The sequence below is a fragment of the Chaetodon trifascialis genome, chromosome 18 (assembly GCF_039877785.1).
Source record: "Chaetodon trifascialis isolate fChaTrf1 chromosome 18, fChaTrf1.hap1, whole genome shotgun sequence".
NCBI lineage: Eukaryota > Metazoa > Chordata > Actinopteri > Chaetodontiformes > Chaetodontidae > Chaetodon > Chaetodon trifascialis.
In genome coordinates, this window is record NC_092073.1 from 10,419,785 (window position 1) to 10,439,484 (window position 19,700).

The 19,700-nt window shown below is 41.0% G+C and overlaps 1 protein-coding gene across 1 annotated transcript; it reads left to right on the top strand.

Moving 5' to 3' along the window:
- Positions 1-668: 668 nt before the first annotated feature.
- LOC139347038 (uncharacterized) lies at positions 669-2,288 on the top strand. The gene is made up of 4 exons (XM_070986461.1): positions 669-825; positions 915-1,041; positions 1,417-1,576; positions 1,803-2,288. Exons 1-4 carry the CDS (start codon positions 700-702, stop codon positions 1,990-1,992), a joined length of 603 nt encoding a protein of 200 aa, XP_070842562.1. The 5' UTR covers positions 669-699; the 3' UTR covers positions 1,993-2,288.
- The last annotated feature ends 17,412 nt before the right edge of the window (positions 2,289-19,700 follow it).

Sequence of the window (19,700 nt, forward strand, 5' to 3'; positions counted from 1 at the left end):
TCTGGGGATTTCATTAGTTTTCAAGATACTGGACTAAAGTATTGGGCAAATTGATGATGATGCTACATTGTACTCTGTACAAAATTTCTTGGAAATCTGACATTTCTTATCAGACAGTGAGGCACTTTCACATTGGTCTGAAAAAACTGCCAGTATGACTGAAAAGAAAAGCTGAATAAAAATAAAAAAATTAAAAAATGGACGGAAGGAGCAATTACAACCAGTAACTATTTCAATGTTATATATGAGCATGCAACCATTGTTTTAAGATAGACTTGGAAAATTGTGACTCAATCTAGCTGCCAATTATTCTATGAAATGCTGTGAACAGATAAAACACACAAAAGACAGATCACACGTGACATATCATGTCCAGAGTGCATCTGGTGCCCTTCTTACTACAGTACAGTATGTCAGCTTATGGCCTTGATCTCATTAGCAATTAGTTGACCCTTTGAAAAGCTGAAGTCTGAAGTGTGACAGTGGAGTATTGACCTTTTCCTCTTCAGTGCAAAAAGAGCTGTCAGTGAAACTGTGTGAGGCAGTGGCTGTGACTAAGTGACGCCCCCGACTGCCTTACAGGGAAGACAACAAAGTAGAAGTGCCTGTGTGACCTGATAAACAGGTATTATTCAGTTTTAAGCAGCAGAACTGTGTCTGCAGCTGCATCTGTTGAGTGACTTCAGAGAGTCCGAGAGGATGGAGAAGCTAGTCGTCCTGCTTGTATCTCTGTTCCTGATGTTTTTCAAAGGACAAAATGGAATGGCTCCAGATTCTTGTCCTTCGCAGCAATGTCCTCAATACAAACTGATTAATAAAAACCAGGTAGGTTTCAGAGCAGTTCACTCACACATGCCATCAAATGCTCTTTTTTCAATGTGGAGTAAAACAGTTTTATGATCTGTTTTCTGCAGGATTTTGAGGAGCGTTTGTATGATGCCACTAAATGGATTACCACCAAGATAGAAAGCAGTGCGTATGCTGATTTAATGGCTGCACATTCAAGGCTGAAGGATTACTGCGAGCGACAAAACAATGCAGGTTTGTCAGAGTCTGAAATCATAAGCTTAACTCATACAGTAGTTTGGTTTTATGATGTTAAGAGCTCATTTGAACAGCATACCAGTACAATTTATGAGCCATGATTTAAGTACAACTGGAATACCACTATAATTAAAGACATCATTCCAGAATAGGAGCTTTATATTATTACTCATCAATAAACAAACCAAAATAAAAATAACCGCACACACCCTGTGCAAACAACAGTGAGAACAAAACAATCATTTGCGTCTTCACTTGTCCCTGCAACTCAAATGAGAGCACATTGAATAGAATTTCTTTAGAAACTGCCTGCTTTCCTGTAGTGCCATACATATTCTTCTTACAATTGTGTGTCATGTTTGTCTCTTCAAGGTTATACGATTGCTGATGACACCTGGCCTGTGGTGATCACTGTCACAGAAGGTCATGATTTGTCAATGTCCTGGTTTGTTGCTCCTGGCACGGCAATCCCTGAAAACACTGATCACTCAGTCACACTGCAAAGCAAACCTGCAACCACCGTCTATGTCAGGTGAGCAGTGGCTGCTTTATTCTTTCAATACAGTGTTATACTTTCTGCTGCTCATGACCTCTTTATTTTATTTTCTATAGAAAAGATAATGTAATTCAGAAAACAAGAAATGAAATTATGAACATGACATACACCATCTTAAATTCATATTAAACGATTACTTTGACAAAGTATTGTATGTAACCTGAAGCTATTTTTCTGTTATTGTTTCCATATCGTGTAAAAGGCCCTTCACTGGTACTCCAGGCATCCAGCCTGCTCAAGAAAATGCAAACGCGCTTTTGGAAGCCTTGGATAAAAACTGCGCCAATCTCCCAACTTACAGTGGGGTTGGCTATGAGTCCTATTATGCTGTAACTCACCACAATGAGGTCTGGATCTATGATTACGACATCAACTACAAGAAAGCCAAGTAAAGGTAGCAGAGTCACAGGTACTTTTCATACTTATTGTTCTAACAAATTCTGAATTCTACTTAATGCAGTCTTAGTGTAATCAATAGGACATACTGTAAATAACCAGCACACAGACATACTCAGATTATTCAGTTGCATGCTGGAAACCAGTTTCAGGAATGCTGTGGTATTTCCCAGCAGTCCTTCTCACAATAGTGATCATATTTTTGTTGTTTGTTGTTGTTTGTATTACTTCTTGTTCCAGACGTCTTTTGTAAGATATGTCCTCAGCCCAAAACATAAACTGCTGCCAGTTTTATATGTCACGTTGTTCCTTCCTATCTCTCTGTTAAATAAAAGGTTCACTACAGGCTGGCTCAACAGGAACTCAACAAAAATACAAGCAACCTAACCTGTTTAACATGTTACCTGGTTCATTGTTTGCCAGGGGTGTGCAATCCCAAAATATGCCCCTGGAATGAAAGTTATTTTTGTGTCGTTTACTTTTGGTTTAGTTTTGTTAGTATTAATTAGTTAGTATTGATGGAAAGGTTAAAAATATGGCACATTATGAGACACTGAAAAAACAATATACACTTTGAGTGTTGATGAAGAAATATTTTAGAATCTGTTAAATCTTTGCTTAAGATACGGTGATGTTGGAAATCTCCTCATGAGTCATGTCTGAATGTAAATGTAATGGTTATGCTAAATAATAAAGCTTACTCTAACAAGAGGTGAAATGTAAGCACTGTCATTCATTGTTTTCACTTTTAATTTTCATACTTAATTTCCAATTTTGTGGATGCCAATGATAGTGAAAATGTTTTTAAATACATAGATCCTTTTTATTAAAAACAAAAGCATAAAGCAACCAAGGCAAAGGATGAGAAATGAGTTTTCAGGTCAATTAAATGATTATGAATGGAGAAATACTTAAAAAGTAAAGTAAACTGAATAAAGTAACCTGAATTCCATTACGACCAGGCTCTACGGAAAGTGATGCCTGATATTTAACACGAGATGGTGCAGGCGTGGTAAACATATAACACTTTGTGAATGAAGGAAGTACAAAAAATATATATTTTATTCGTTGCTTTTAAAGGCCTACTTATGGGTTTTTAAATGATACTTGTAAATGTTTTTCTACTGTTTGATTGATTAATTATTCACTGTTCTTTGTTTTTGTTTGTCCCCTCTTCCTCCTTCTCCTCTACAATAGTTGTCTGGCACTTGCCAGGCCGTTGGAAATAGAAATTGCTCTTAATGTCCTTGCCTGATAAAATAAAAGTTAATGTCTGACACTAATGTCTGTCAGTTAGGTATAAGCAATCACATGTCCTAGCAAGTTGGAAAGAGGCATGGTAGTTTTTAAGTGAACTTGATTGTTTTCGTATCATTATGTGACATTTCATAGGTGCGAAAGATTGTGTTTTGTGACACACATGGTGGAAGGAGTAGTTAGTGTACTTTTACTTTAAGTAAAAGTCACAAAACCTCAATAAAGAAGCACAGTACTGAAGAAGTAATAAAACTGGTCAAAATAAGTGTCCAGAGGCCTGTACCATAAAGCTTGATTAACCTAGCCGGGCTTCCTCTTACTTATCGGGCTTCACTTAACGAGACATCCGCCCTCCGGATTTTCGGTACCATAAAGCCGGCTATCAACTCACTAATTCAATTCAGGCTTGTCCAATCTAGATCTGTGCACGCTCACATAAAAAGGGCGGAGTTTGCTGCATGCGACCAATCGCAAACATGAAAAAATCAGCCCGAGCCGCATATTTCACTACGGAGGAGCAAACAATAATAATGAATAAATACGAGGAATACAAATCAATGATCTAGGCAAAAAGCAACACAGTTGCAGCTGCCAAACGGCGCAAGGATTGCTGGCAAAAAATCGCCGACTGTGTCAATGCGTAAGTTAGTGCCATTATAATATTACTTCCCCACTATGACTGCACTTGTATATCTGACTACAGTAACATTTGTGTGTTCCATAAATGTATGTGTGTATGAAATTTTTCGTTATGGCATGTGATTGTAGCCTTATTATTTCAGATGCAACCCGAGTGGAGCAAAGAGAACATGGGAGCAAATCAAATATAAGTATAAAAATATACTTCAAAGTGGTCAGTACGCGTACTATATCTTATACATGTAGCATATGTATATGTAGGCCTACATGTTGGAGGCTATATACAATACAATATACAACGGCAAACATCCCAGGGCTAGTCTACATTATGCAAATTACACATCAACCTTGCTTACCTGCGATGTCATAAAAGCCCTCTTTGATGCATTGCGTGGGCAGGTGGCCGGGAAACACCACGAATGCATCGACAAGCTCAGTCAGGGCCCCCGCGACTTTATGGATAGCTCTACATACTGTGTTTTTCCCGAGGTTTTCGGCATCGCCAAACGGAATACATAAAAGTACCTATGAATGAATGAATCAATCCATGATTTACTTAAACAAATAATTGATTAATGGCATTTTATCTGTGGCTTGCTTGTACTGTAACCCATCCAACGAGGGATTTAAAGACATCATAATAATTCCAAACATCACTAAGAAATATATTACCTGTGGCAAAAAACCTCAGTGCAATGCACACTGTCTGCGGGACTGTCAGCGCGTGGTTGTGGTGCGTTACAATACTGATGTAAGGCTCCAGCAGCTGACAGATGTATTGTAACCCCTCTCCCGAAAACCTGTACCTTTCGTACAGTGATTGTTCAGACAATTCGAACGGATTACAGCGATCTCTAAATATTCTCTCGCGCCTGAGTGCTCTTCGCACAAGCTGTGCACCAAGATCCACCGGGTTCTCATAAAACGGACAGGCCATTTTCCAAGAGAACTGATTGGTCAGTAGGTGGGGCTTTTATACCTGCTGAGCTCTTATCCTGGACTTATCCTGCTCCGGAGCAGGTTAGGTGTTCAGCATAGGTTACCACGGCAACGTAGCCCGATAGAAAGTAAGCCACCTTTATGGTACCGAAAAGCCAGGGTTAAGCCTGAAGTTATCTCGCTAAGCCGTAATCCAGCTTTATGGTACAGGCCTCAGGGTGTGTGTGTTCAAGGAGACAAGAGTGTGTTTGAAATAACAACAACAACAACAACAACAATAATAATAAGATGAAGATGATGATTATGATGAATAATGATAACATGTTTATTCATGTAAATGTTTATTTATATTGCAATATTTAGTAATCAAAGCATGATCCCAGACTCACTGAAAGATTTTAGGGCTAAGGCCAGAACCTCCACTGACTGAAGAACCTCCCCTGCTGATATCTAAATGGATAGCTGGCAGGCTAGACAGGCAATTGTCTAATGAATGCATTAGTTGCATTACATGCTGCAATAGTGTGCCATGCATTGGTATTCATCCAAGCTCTTTTTTTTATCAGACAGCACCATTGGTTAATTGCTTCATGTGGCTACCTAGCTGGAATATAAATTAAAAACTCCAAAAACTCACTGCTGGAGCCAAATAAATCAGAATCAGAATATATTTATTGATCCCCCAGAGGGGAAATTGCCTTTCAGTTACATCCCGTCCAAGAAACATAAAAAAGACAGTGACGCATAACCGGGGGAGGGCAGGAGCGGGAGAATTGTGGGTCGCACAAGTCTCACACGAGCAGTGGCCGGAGCATCTTGTCTGCATAACATCCAGGAGAGTGGAGAGATACCAACCTTGGGAAGGCCGGTTATCTCGGGGAGCCAACGAAGATAACAACTGTTTTGGGTCAGGCCGAAAACAATTTTCCGTCTGCCTTTGAGTCTCTCTGAGTCTCCCGGTGGCTTTGTTTCAAATAAATCCAAATTCAGTGGCCAAATTCAGCCGAGCCGAGCTGACAACTTCTCCAAGTTGGCTTCCATCCTACAAAGGAGTTCGGGAATCGCATCCAGCCTGCGATTTTGATCAAGAATTGCATCCTGCTTGCGACCGAGCTCACATATCGCTTGAGTCTGAGTGTTTGCAGCCCTGCACATCCCCTCAGTCATAACGGGCAGCTTCTCGATTACCAAAAGTGCTGCCAACACCTTCCGAACTTTGCGATAGATCAGGAAGCTGCTACTCCAAACAGCAGAATGCCTGTTATCATAACTCCAATTATGTAGACGTCTTCAACATCCTCAATGGAAAGGATCGACAGGCACACGATCCTCCACCTCTCCCAGGGGTCCATCATGTATCCAACTGCAAACGTTCCATCAGGGCAGGCGGGCTCTCCTTTAACCAGTCTCTTTGTTGAGAAAATTTGGTCGATTGCGTTGAGAGACCAGCTGATCAAATACATGATTTTAGGTTTCGTAGAGAAATGCAGAGAGAGGCTCCGACAGATCAGACAGAGACAGCACAAGACAAAGAGCAGGAGGGAGCGAGAGAAAAAGCGCCCGCCTTCGTTGAGAACCAGAAGAAAGCCAATAAGTGTGCAAAGCAAACCACAGGGACTGTTAATGGGGACCGGGATGCTTTTCTTTTCTTTTTTCCTGCGCTACAGGTTGGCATCACCATCAGTGCGCACTGATAAATTAGTGAAAAACACAGGTGCTCTGTGTGTCAGGCTAGTGACTGTTTGATGAGCTGTAACATGCACAGTGTGTTGAGACTCCATATTCAGTCCACCCTAATACGTCGTCTCCCTTGCCAAAGTCTGGCCGCCAGAGAAGATAAATCTCTTCGGGAGTCACATAATATGCTTCCCTGTTGTTAATTGACATTTAGTGCATATATTAACAGCATTTGTTTGCCAGTGTTTGAAAGCTTAGATGTGTGCCAAGTCCTCTGGAATAAAGATTAAGGTTAAAGAGACAGTAAAATAACTATGGCATGTAGTAAGTCTTAGTACGTCTTTCGGAGCACGATGGAGGCTGGAACACACGTGGTTTATGAGGAACAAGTTGGATTCTGCTTAGTAGAAATTTACCAGTGCACCTGCTCTCGAGGGATGGAGCTGCGTCCAGCCCCACAACCTCCCCGCCAGGCATCGATCCCTGCCCACAGGCCCCCAGCCAGAGCCAAACAGCGCCAAGAAGTGTGTGGAAACTCACCTCAGAGAATCTGTGTCATGTCCTTCTTAGTCATTCCTGCTTTGCAGCGGGTCCAAGTCTCAGTCCAGTGGAGGGTAACACTAACAGGCGAACAGCAGGAGGCGACAATTACCAAGTCAAACAAAAGGGGACTGTGTGCACGGTGATGCTGCACATGCACACAGAGGCAAAAATACAGTAATGCAAACGCATGCGACATGCATTTGTTTTTATGACCACACACTCCTCTCTCAGAAACACACAACAGGAGGAGGACAGGGGCGTTGTGGACTCCTTCGTCGAGTGGTGCAAGACTAACCATCTGCATCTCAACACCACCAAGACAAAGGAGCTGGTGGTGGATTTCCGCAGGAGGAAATCGGCTCCCACACCCATTTCAATCAACGGTGTGCCTGTGGATGTTGTGCAGGATTACAAATACCTGGACAATAAACTGGACTGGGCCAAGAACACTGAGGCTGTCTACAAGAAGGGCTAGAGTCGACTCTATTTCCTGAGGAGGCTCCGGTCATTCAACGTGTGTAACATCATGCTGAGGATGTTCTACCAGTCGGTGGTAGCCAGTGCCATCTTCTATGGTGTTGTGTGCTGGGGCAGCAGGCTGAGGGCAGCAGACACCAACAGGATCAGCAGGATCATAAGGAAGGCTGGCTCTGTCCTGGGGGTACAATTGGACTCCTTGGCAGTGGTGTCTGAGAGGAGGATGCTATATAAACTGCATAGTATCCTGGATAACAATGCTCACCCTCTCCACAAGGTGCTAACTTCGAGCAAAGCACCTTCAGCAACAGACTCATTCCCCCCCGATGTAACACTGAACGTCAGAGGAAGTCTTTCATTCCTGTGGCCATCAGTCTGTTCAACTCATCTACCTCTGGCCGCGAGAGGGACTGTAGAGACTCTGTGTCCTGAGCCAATGTAGAGACTCTGTGTCACCTGTCACCTTACCATTATCTTCACTGTCACTTTATTCAGAGACTGGGTTCATTATTGAGAATAATGACATTCTGTCTTATTGCTGCTGTATTTTATTTTTATTTCTTATTTTTTTCTACTACCATATTTATCACTGTCATCACTTTAAACAATCACTCACACTTTAATTCTTGCTCATCACATCACTTTATCACTTAATTTTATTCTACTGTGTTTAGACTGTACTTGTTATTTTAGACTTGTTGTATTTCATTTATATTCAATTTTCATATTTCAGTTTATATTTCAATTCATGCAACTACCGTCGCAGTGCGTATTGTTGTATATTATATATACCTACGTTAACTGTCTTTTGTTGCATTCAGTGTTGCATTTTAGTGTGTTTAGTTACTCCGTTATTCTTCACCTTATTCATGCTATATTATTCTGATTGTGCCTTGCACTTTGTTGCATTTAGTTGTGTGTTTTATCTATCCTCTTACTCATACTACTTCTACACTTTGTATCGCAACTGCTGCACAGCAATTTCCCTCGGGATAAATAAAGCTTCTTGAATCTTGAATCTTAATCCTCAAAGACTTATCTTGCTTGCATGCACAGCTCCACTGAAGCGTGTGTGCTTCAGAACATCCATATTGTGCATAAACATAAACACACACATGCAGATAAGACAGCACACTGTACTGACTCTCTGTTACATGCTCTCTCTGAGGTCAGAAGCAGACTTTTCACCTGCTGGCTCTGCACTCAGCACAAAGACCTCATTGTGACTGGTTGTATTCCTCTGTTAGTCCTGGGTGAGATTATTGGGCTTTGAACACACACACACACACACACACAGAGAGAGGGAGAGAGAGAGAGAGAGAGAGAGAGAGAGAGAGAGATGCATTCTCTGTGTGTTTTTCCTCTAATACACTCTCACATTGACATCCACACATCCACTGGCCACATGCTCGTGTGAAAACCTTTACTCTTGCCAACACACACACACACACACACACACACACACACACACACACACACACACACACACACACACACACACACACAGAGAGAGAGAGAGAGAGAGAGAGAGAGAGAGAGAGAGAGAGCAATTGATGCTCTTTAAACAAGACATTTGTTACTTTTATGATCTCTCATGTCTTTGATGAGAAATATTCACTCTCATATTCTTTAAATGTATAAAAAAGCATAACTGGAAAGGAAATGAAACTTTTTTTTAGCAGGAGAGCAACAGACCCACACACTCAGTGTTTCAGTGAATATTTCACAGGCCAATACTGCCATCTGCTGGACAAAACAAACCCAACTCTCTCAGATTTCTTACTGGTAGTTCACACTGTGGCTTCTAAACATGAGACCAAAATATACTGAAGACACTTTGAAAAGAAAATGTGTTTGACTGTAAAATCATATGGTAATTAATATACATCCAAGACTGGATTGTCAACTGAGAATCACAGAAGAAGAACCCAAAGACACCAAAGGGATCCAAAAAAACGTAGATTCACTATGTGACAATTGTTTTTTTTTGATTACCTTCAAAAATGAGAAATGTAAAGGTGAGACAATTTATAGTTACATTTTTAACTCAACTCTATTATTATTATTATTATTATTATTATTATTATTATTATTATTATTATTATTATTATTATTATCATTATCATCATCATCAGAGGGTCTTAAATGTGTACCACTGTGCTGTAAAAGCAAATTGTAATGTAATTTTTTTGTTTTCATTAAATATAAAACAGTCACAGGGCTAGAAATGTGTTTTTGTTCACACGGTGCATTTTCCTAAATATAATGTAGCCAAATAACAAACTAACTAACCAATAACTAATTGACAAACTGAATAACAGCTGAGAACCTTTAATGGCATTGAGTATTTAAGGATATGTTCTCAACCAGGAAGCTTTTCAAACTTTTTATTTGATGGAGCAAACACTGCTGGATTAACAGCAGTTTGTCAGACTGAGATAAATAATAAACCAGATGAAAGTCGGCGTGTGGATATGATGAAGAGTTGCCTGAGCCAACACATGCATTGAATTTTCTGTTGTATTGTTGTCGGCCAGCCCTGCGATCGACTGGTGACCGGTCCAGGGAGTACCCCGCTTCTCGCCCGTTGACGGCTGGGATAGGCTCCAGCACCCCCCGCAACCCCGAAAGGGATAGGCGGTATAGAAAATGGATGGATGGATGGATGGATGGATGGATGGATGGATGGATGGATGGATGGATGGATGGATGGATGGATGGATGGATGTTGCCGGCCATGTTTCTTCCTGCTTTCCTGTCCTCTCTCTAAAAGACAAATGACAGACAATGAGATTAACAGTTAATAACTTTATTGATGAAGCTCACAGAAGAAATATTGATCAATACAAGAACTGTGAAAATAACAGAAGAAATATTTATTTACCTTTTGAAATGAGGTGGGTGAAATGGGTTCAGTTCATGCTGTCTCTTTGCTCATCTCTTGTCTTGTCTGGTCTTGGTGAGGACTTGTTCCTTCCTGGTGTCCTCTCCTCTCTCTATGAGACAAATGGCAAGTTAGAATAACAGTCAAAAAAGTGAGACACACAAAAGAATTATTGATCAATACAAGAATTCGGATAACATCATCAAATAAATGTGAATTTACCTTTTGAAATGAGAGGGTTCATTGTGCATGCTGTCTTTTCGTTCGTCTGGTCTGGTCTGGTCTGTTCTTGGTGAGGACTTGTTTCTTCCTGGTTTCTTCTTCTTGTACAGATATTGCACAAAAATTATACACTGAAAATAAGAGAATTTCCATATGCTGTTTAATTTGTTTGTATACTAAGTTATTATTGATGAATATCATTTATTATTTTTTCCACAATCAGGTCATAATCATGAGGTGCATTTTTACCATGGTACTGTCTCAACCATACCCCATATGTGTACATCTGTTGAAATCCATTGATGATGACTGAACATCAATTGTAAATGCAATAAACTTTTTAAAAAATGACAATTTGACAAGATAATTCAATATAAATTCATTCCTCTTTTCTGAAATTAAACTTTGGTAACTTTGGTTGCCAGCTGTGCACTCTACATGAGACCGTATGCCACATCTGGAGCACACCACCCATTGCTCTCCTGGCTTTGACCTTGAAAACCACTCCGCCCACACCAGGCATTGGGTGTCTTCTGTGCTTTTCTTCTCCTTTTTCCCTCCTTCCTCCTTGCCAGGATCTTTCTTTTTACCTTCAAGGAGGACTCTTTCTTCTCCTCTTCAAGGGCCTTCTTTTCAGGAGTATCTGTGAGAATGGTGCTGATCCTTTTCCTCCGCTGCTGACGATTGACTGTTCTGGGGCCAGCTTTGGGATGAGGCCTGACTATTTCAGGAGAAAAGTCTGGAACAGGCCACACAGAAACACACATATGAATACTTAACTTTCAGAATTGGACAAGCAATATACTATAAGTAAAATACATTTTTCTTACTTCAGTGGTGATAGTTTCCTCCTCTTGTATAGACAGAGGAACATCAACTAATGTGAGGGTCACTTCCTGAAGACCCTCAGAGTTTACGGTTATGACAGGCCTAGGCAGAGCAGTGGACGATGAGAGGATGACAGGTGATGGTCCAGCTGTTGTGAGGGAGGCAGAGAAGAGCTCAGGTGGACTGAGGTTGACCAAGGATGGTCCGGCTGTTGTGAGGAAGGCAGAGAAGAGCTCAGGTGGACTGGGGTTGACCATGGATGGTCCGGCTGTTGTGAGGGAGGCAGAGAAGAGCTCAGGTGGACTGAGGTTGACCATGGATGGTCCAGCTGTAGTGAGGGCAGCAGCAGATGGCCCAGACGTTGTGGGGGCGGCAGTGGATGGCTCAGGGAGGGATGCCTCTGGAATGGGCCTGTCAGTGACTGATGCAGGGAGAAAATCATCTTTCTTGAAAATGTCTGCTTTGTAGGGCCAGATGCCAGTGCTTGAGAAGCCCTTTTTTACATTCAGGAGTGACGCTACCAGGAGCAAGATGTTGTTCAGCAACTGTGGCAGGTCGTAGATGGTGACCATTTCCCCTGGATGCTCTCGGTGCCACGTGCCCATCTCGCTGTTGAAGTGCTTCTTAAGTTGCCAAGAGCATTTCCTGCCAATGCCATCGTAACCAGGACCCCTCTCTCAGCTGATGTCACTGCCCCCACTCTTCTCACTCCCTTCGTGGCGACGAGTGAGCCAGGTTTCTGGACAGTCACGAGCCCCGTCTCATCAACATTCCAAACATCTTTGTCCTCAAAGTTGTGCTTCTTGTTGACTGAGGCTAGCTTATCAAAGAAGGTTGCCACATTCAACTAATTGAAATGAGCATTTCGGTAGAGACTTGTAGCCTGAGGCCTCCTGATGGACAGACGTTGGTGCCTCTCGCCCCTGCCATGCCATTTTCTGCCCAGTGTAGAAAGCTGCCAATTCAAAGGCCAATTTGCCAACCAAAAACAGTAATAATTAAACAAAAACTTTGATAATGCACTTGCATTGAACTAGTCTAACATGTTTGATGTTACAACTGAATAATCTCATGATTTAAAATTAAAGGCTATAAAAAAACCATTTACAGAAAATTGATTTGCAACACCTGTTATGTATTATGATACTGGCTTATCTGTCATTGTATTTGACCTGGTCTCTCCCGATCGGTGTTTTTAGTGCATTCTTACCTCTTTTGGGGGTAGCCTGTAGTATAAGGCTGCTGCATTTCTGACATAGGCTACCAGGCTGAGCTCCTGCATTGCAGCTCCCTGTACCCTACTGAGGGCAACATGCTTGAGCCCTGTTCAGCCAACGCTATCTTCCTTTTGACATATCGAGCAAGTGAAGGGACAGGAATGCAAAATTCCTTAGCTACGCTCCTAATTGACCTCCCTTCCTGCACCACTTCTGAGGCGCTCTCTAAGAGCTGTGCTGGCACTCCCCTATTTGTGGTCCCAGCTCTGAAGCGGGGCATCCTGCAATAGGTATAGCACAAAAATACAAACATTAGCAAAGAGTCCATACAGGCTACACAACATAGCTAGGTTCTACCACCTTGCCTATTACACCACACGCTAAATTATCCTTATATCATTCATGGTTAAAAAGATGTCCATTAATATAACACTCTTCAAGTATCACAAATATTAAATTTTATTTTCAGTTTCTTTGTTTGTGCTCTTATTATGACTTATAACATGTTATCGTCACGCTGCACGACTTAACAGCATGTGATGTTATAGAACTCTATCACGGGTACAGTTGAGACATTGTGTCTCAACTGTACCCCACTAACCACTTTGCGTGTTTCTCTAGATTGTGCAGTGACCTAACATGCTAGGATAGCATGAAATATGTGAGTTTTTAGGGCACACAATAATGATTGCAATGATGTAAGTTATGGTTGATGGTCACAAAAGGATTATAAGCTATTCATCGTGGAAGGGACATGGTAAAGTGAAATTCTGACCTTAGTAAAATGACTTTTGCTGATATCTTCGGACTGGAGATGCTAACACTCTTCAAATTTCCCACCACCAAAGAGGATGCGAGTATGCATGTGCTGAGTAAAAACGGCAGCTCAGCCTTGCAGCACGGGCAAGATATTAAGGGTGTTTCAACATGTCTCAACTATACTCACTCCACCCAGTTCATGTAGTCTCAGCCTGATTTTGAGAAGATTTTGTCATGGCCGACAAATTAGCTTCATAATGACTGATTCTGAACGACAATCGGGCATCTATACGTCTGTAGTTTGCCTTGCTTGATGAGTTTGAGTTTGAATTGACAAACTGAATAACAGCTGAGAACCTTTAATGGCATTGAGTATTTAAGGTCCTCTCTCTAAAAGACAAATGACACATAATGGAGACAACAGTTAATAACATTATCAATGATGCTCAAAGAATAATCGATCGATGTAAGAATTCTGATAATGAGATCCAATAAATATTTATTTACCTTTTGAAATGAGAGGGTTCACACTGCATGCTGTCTCGCTTGTCTCATCTGGTCCTGGTGAGGACTTTTTTCGTCCTGTTTTTTGTCCTGTCTTTATGTCAGCATCAGACTGTATGAACTGAGCCTGATTTTGAGGTGATTTTGTTATGGCTGACAAATTAGATGCATTAGGGCTGATCCTGAAGGACAATCGGGCATCTATACATCCATAGTTTGACATGCTTGATGAGGACTCCTTTCCTCCTGGTGTCCTCTCACTAAAAGACAAATGACAGATAAGACAAACAGTTAATAACTTTATCAATGAGGCACAGAGAAAAATAATTGATCAATGTATGAATTCTGAAAATAAGATCCAATAAATATTTATTTACCTTTTGAAATGAGAGGGTTCACACTGCATGCTGTCTCTTTGCTCGATTCTTTCTCATGGTTTTACTGAGGACTTCCTTCTGTCTCACGTCCTCTCCTCTCTTTCTAATGTCAGGATCAGACTACATGAGATGAGTTTCTCCTGCCAGATGAATTAGCTCTGTCATCAATGACGATGAACAACAATCGGCCGTCGATACTCTTGTACTTTCACATGCTAAACTTTGATATGCTGTCTCGTTGCTCGTCTCGTCTCGTCTTGGTGAGGACTTGTTTCGTCCTGCTTTTGTCTCCTCTCTCTAATGTCAGGATCAGACTGTAGGAACTGAGCCCGATTTTGAGACGATTTTGCCATGGCCAACAAATTAGCTGAGTCAAAGATGATTTTGAACAATAATCAGGCAACGATACGTCTGTAGTTTGACATGCTTTGTGAGGACTTGTTTCTTCCAGGTGTCCTCTCCTCTCTCTAAAAGACAAATGACAGATAAGAGAAACATTTAACAATTTTATTAATGAGGCACAGAGAAAAATTATTGATCAATGTATGAATCCTGATAAAATCCAATAAATATTTATTTACCTGTTGAAATGAGAGGGTTCACACTGCATGCTGTCTTGTTGCTCGGCTTGTCTGGTCTTGGTGAGGACTTGTTTCGTCCTGCTTTTGTCTCCTCTCTCTAATGTCAGGATCAGACTGTATGAACTGAGCCCAATTTTAAGGCTATTTTGTAATGGCTGACAAATCAGCTGCATCATGGCTGAAGTTGAAGGACAATCGGACGTCTATACGTCTGTAGTCTGACATGCTTGGTGAAGACGTGACTCTGTCTGGTGTCCTCTCCTCTCTCTAAAAGACAAATGACAGATAAGAGAAACAGTTAATAACTTAATCAATGAGGCACAGAGAAAAATTATTGGTCAATGAAAGACTTCTGATCATAAAAGACAACAAATATTTATTTACCTTTTGAAATGAGAGGGTTCACAGAGCATGCTGTCTCTTTGCTCGTCTCATCTGGTCTTGATGAGGACTTGCTTTTGTCTCCTCTCTCTAGAGTCGGGATCAGACTATTTGAACTGAGCCCGATTTTGACAAATTAGCTGCGCCATGGCTAATTTTTGAAGGACAATCGAGCATCTATACGTCTGTAGTTTGACATGTTTGATGAGGACTTTCCTCCTGGTGTCCTCTCCTCTCTCGAAAAGACAAATGACAGACAAGGGAGACAACAGTTAATAACATGATCAATGACGCTTACAGTATAATAACTGATCAATGTACGAATTCTGATAACGAGATCCAATAAATATTTATTTACCTTTTGAAATGAGAGGGTTCACACTGCATGCTGTCTTGTTGCTCGGCTCGTCTGGTCTTGGTGAGGACTTGTTTCGTCCTGTTTTTTGTCCTGTCTTTAATGTCGGCATCAGACTGTATGAACTGAGCCCGATTTTGAGGTGATTTTGTCATAGCTGACAAATTAGATGCATCATGGCTGACTTTGAAGGACAATCAGGCGTCTATACGTCCATATTTCGACATGCTTGATGAGGAGTCTTTTCTTCCTTTTGTCCTCTCACTGAAAGACAAATGACAGACAAGAAAAATAGTTAATAACTTTATCAACGAGGCACAGAGAAAAAATATTGATCAATGTATGAATTCTGAAAATAAGATCCAAGAAATATTTATTTACCTTTTGAAATGAGAGGGTTCACACTGCATGCTGTCTCTTTGCCCACCTCGTCTCGTCTTGGTGAGGACTTGTTTTGTCCTGCTTTTGTCTCCTCTCTTTGATGTCGGGATCAGACTGTATGAACTGAGCCCAATTTTGAGACGATTTTGTCATGGCTGACAAATTAGCTGAGTCATAGATGATGTTGAATGATAATCAGGCAACGCTACATCTGCAGTTTGACATGCTTTGTGAGGACTTGTTTCTTCCTGGTGTCCTCTCCTCTCTCTAAAAGACGAATGACAGACAAGAAAAACAGTTAAGAACTTAATCAATGAGGCACAGAGAAGAACTATTGGTCAATGAAAGACTTCTGATAATAAAAGAGAACAAATATTTATTAACCTTTTGAAATGAGAGGGTTCACAGAGCATGCTGTCTTGTTGCTCGGCTCTTCTGGTCTTTGCGTTCTATGTTTGATCAGGTCTTTCCTCCTGCTGTCCTCTCCTCTCTCTAAAAGACAAAGGACAGATAAGAGAAACAGTTAATAACTTTATCAATGAGGCACAGATAAAAATTATTGATCAATGTATGAATCCTGATAAGATCCAATAAATATTTATTTACCTTTTGAAATGAGAGGGTTCACACTGCATGCTGTCTCGTTGCTCGTCTCGTCTGGCTTTGGTGAGGACTTGTTTCATCCTGCTTTTATTTCGTCTCTGTAATGTTGGAATCAGACTGTGTGAACTGAGCCCAATTTTGACAAATTAGCTGCATCATGGCTGATTTTGACGGACAATCGGGCGTCTAAACGTGTGTCGTCTGACATGCTTGATGAGGACTCCTCTCCTCCTGGTGTCCTCTCCTCTCTCTAAAAGACAAATGACAGACAAGAAAAACAGTTAATAACTTAATCAATGAGGCACAGAGAACAACTGTTGGTCAATGGAAGACTTCTGATAATAAAAGAGAACAAATATTTATTTACCTTTTGAAATGAAAGGGTTCACACTGCATGCTGTCTCTTTGCCCGTCTTGTCTCATCTTGGTGAGGACTTGGGTCATCCTGCTTTTGTCTCCTCTCTGGATCATACTGTATGAACTGAGCCTGATTTTGAGACGATTTTGTCATGGCTGACAAATTAGCTGCATCATGGCTGATTTTGAGGGACAATCAGGCGTCTAAACGTGTGTCGTCTGACATACTTGATGAGGACTCCTTTCTTCCTGGTGTCCTCTCCTCTAAAAGACAAATGACAGATAAGAAAAACAGTTAATAACTTTATCAATGAGGCACACAGAACAACTGTTGGTCAATGAAAGACTTCTGATAATAAAAGAGAACAAATATTGTTGTAATGCCAAATATTGTTGTAATGCCAAAACGTGCCAAACGTTGAAATGAGAGGTTTCACACTGCATGCTGTCTCTTTGCTCGTCTCATCTGGTCTTGATGAGGACTTGCTCTTGTCTCTTCTCTGTAATGTTGGGATCAGACTGTGTGAACTGAGCCCGATTTTGACAAATTAGCTGCGTCATGGTTGATTTTGAGGGACAATCAGGAGTCCATACGTCTGTCATCTGACATGCTTGATGAGGACTCCTTCCCTCCTGGTGTCCTCTCCTCTTTCTAAAAGACAAATGACAAACAAGAAAAACAGTTAATAACTTAATCAATGAGGCACAGAGAAGAACTATTGGTCAATGAATGACTTCTGAAAATAAAAGAGAATAAATATTTATTTACCTTTTGAAATGAGAGGGTTCACACTGCATGCTGTCTTGTTGCTCGGCTCGTCTGGTCTTGGTGAGGACTTTTTTGTCCTGTTTTTTGTCCTGTCTTTAATGTCGGGATCAGACTGTATGAACTGAGCCCGATTTTGACAAACTAGCTGATTTTCATGGCTGATTTTGAGGGACAATCGGGAGTCCATACGTCTGTCGTCTGACATGCTTGATGAGGACTCCTTTCCTCCTTTTGTCCTCTCTCTAAAAGACAAACGACAGACAAGAAAAACAGTTAATAACTTTATCAATGAGGCACAGAGAAAAATTACTGATCAATGTATGAATTCTGAAAATGAGATCCAATAAATATTTATTTACCTTTTGAAATGAGAGGATTCACACTGCAAGCTGACTCTTTGCCCCTCTCGTCTCGTCTTGGTGAGGATTTGTTTCATCCTGCTTTTGTCTCTTCTCTCTCATGTCGGGATCATACTGTATGAACTGAGCCCGATTTTGAGACGATTTTGTCATGGCTGACAAATTAGCTGCATCATGGCTGATTTTGCGAGACAATCAGGCATCTAAACGTGTGTCGTCGGACATACTTGATGAGGACTCCTTTCTTCCTGGTGTCCTCTCCTCTAAAAGACAAATGACAGATAAGAAAAACAGTTAATAACTTAATCAATGAGGCACAGAGAAAAATTATTGGTCAATGTAGGAATTCTGACACTAAAAGAGATCAAATATTTACTACCTTTTGAAATGAGAGGGTTCACCAGAGCATGCTGTCTCTCTGCTCATTTCTTGCCTCGCCTGGCTTACTGAGGACTTGTCTGGTGTCCTCTCTTCTCTCTAATGTCGGCATCACACGACATGAATCCAGCCCGATTTTAAGACGAATTTGTCCTGACAGACGAATGACTGGCAACATAGCCGATTTTGAACCACAATCGGCCGTCGATACGCATGTACTTTTAAATGCCAAACGTTGAAATGAGAGGTTTCACACTGCATGCTGTCTCGTTGCTCGTCTCGTCTGGTCTTGGTGAGGATTTGTTTCATCCTGCTTTTGTCTCTTCTCTCTCATGTCGGGATCATACTGCATGAACTGAGCCCGATATTGAGACGATTTTGTCATGGCCGACAAATTAGCTGCATCATGGCTGATTTTGAGGGACAATTGGGCATCTAAACGTGTATCGTCTGACATGCTTGATTAGGACTCCTTTCCTCCTTTTGTCCTCTCTCTAAACGACAAATGACAGACAAGAAAAACAGTTAATAACTTAATCAATGAGGCACAGAGAACAACTGTTGGTCAATGAAAGACTTCTGATCATAAAAGAGAACAAACATTTATTTACCTTTTGAAATGAGAGGGTTCACAGAGCATGCTGTCTCTTTGCTCAATTCTTGTCTGATTTTGCTGAGGACTTCTGTCTGTCTGGTGTCCTCTCTCTAAAAGACAAATGACACACAAAGGAGACAACAGTTAATAACATGATCAATGATGCTCAAAGAATAATAATTGATCAATGTAAGAATTCTGATAATAAGATCCAATAAATATTTATTTACCTTTTGAAATGAGAGGGTTCACACTGCATGCTGTCTTGTTGCTCGTCTCGTCTGTTCTTGGTCAGCACTTGTTTCGTCCTGCTTTTGTCTCCTCTCTCTAATGTCGGGATCAGACTGCATGAACTGAGCCTGATTTTGAGACAATTTTGTCTGACCGACAAATTAGCTGAATCATAGATGATGTTGAATGATAATCGGGCGTCTATACGTCTGCAGTCTGACATGCTTTATGAGGACTCGTTTCTTCCTGGCGTCCTCTCTCTAAAAGACAAATGACAGACAAGAAAAACAGTTAATAACTTTATCAATGAGGCACAGAGAAAAACTATAGATCAATGTAGGAATTCTGACACTAAAAGAGATCAAATATTTACTTACCTTTTGAAATGAGA

Excerpts from the sequence above, each read along its gene's own strand:
- LOC139347038 (XM_070986461.1), top strand. The coding sequence starts at position 700 with ATGGAGAAGCTAGTCGTCCTGCTTGTATCTCTGTTCCTGATGTTTTTC. Across the intron at positions 826-914 it reads AACTGATTAATAAAAACCAG|GATTTTGAGGAGCGTTTGTA; the intron begins GTAGGTTTCAGA and ends TGTTTTCTGCAG. Across the intron at positions 1,577-1,802 it reads GCAACCACCGTCTATGTCAG|GCCCTTCACTGGTACTCCAG; the intron begins GTGAGCAGTGGC and ends ATCGTGTAAAAG.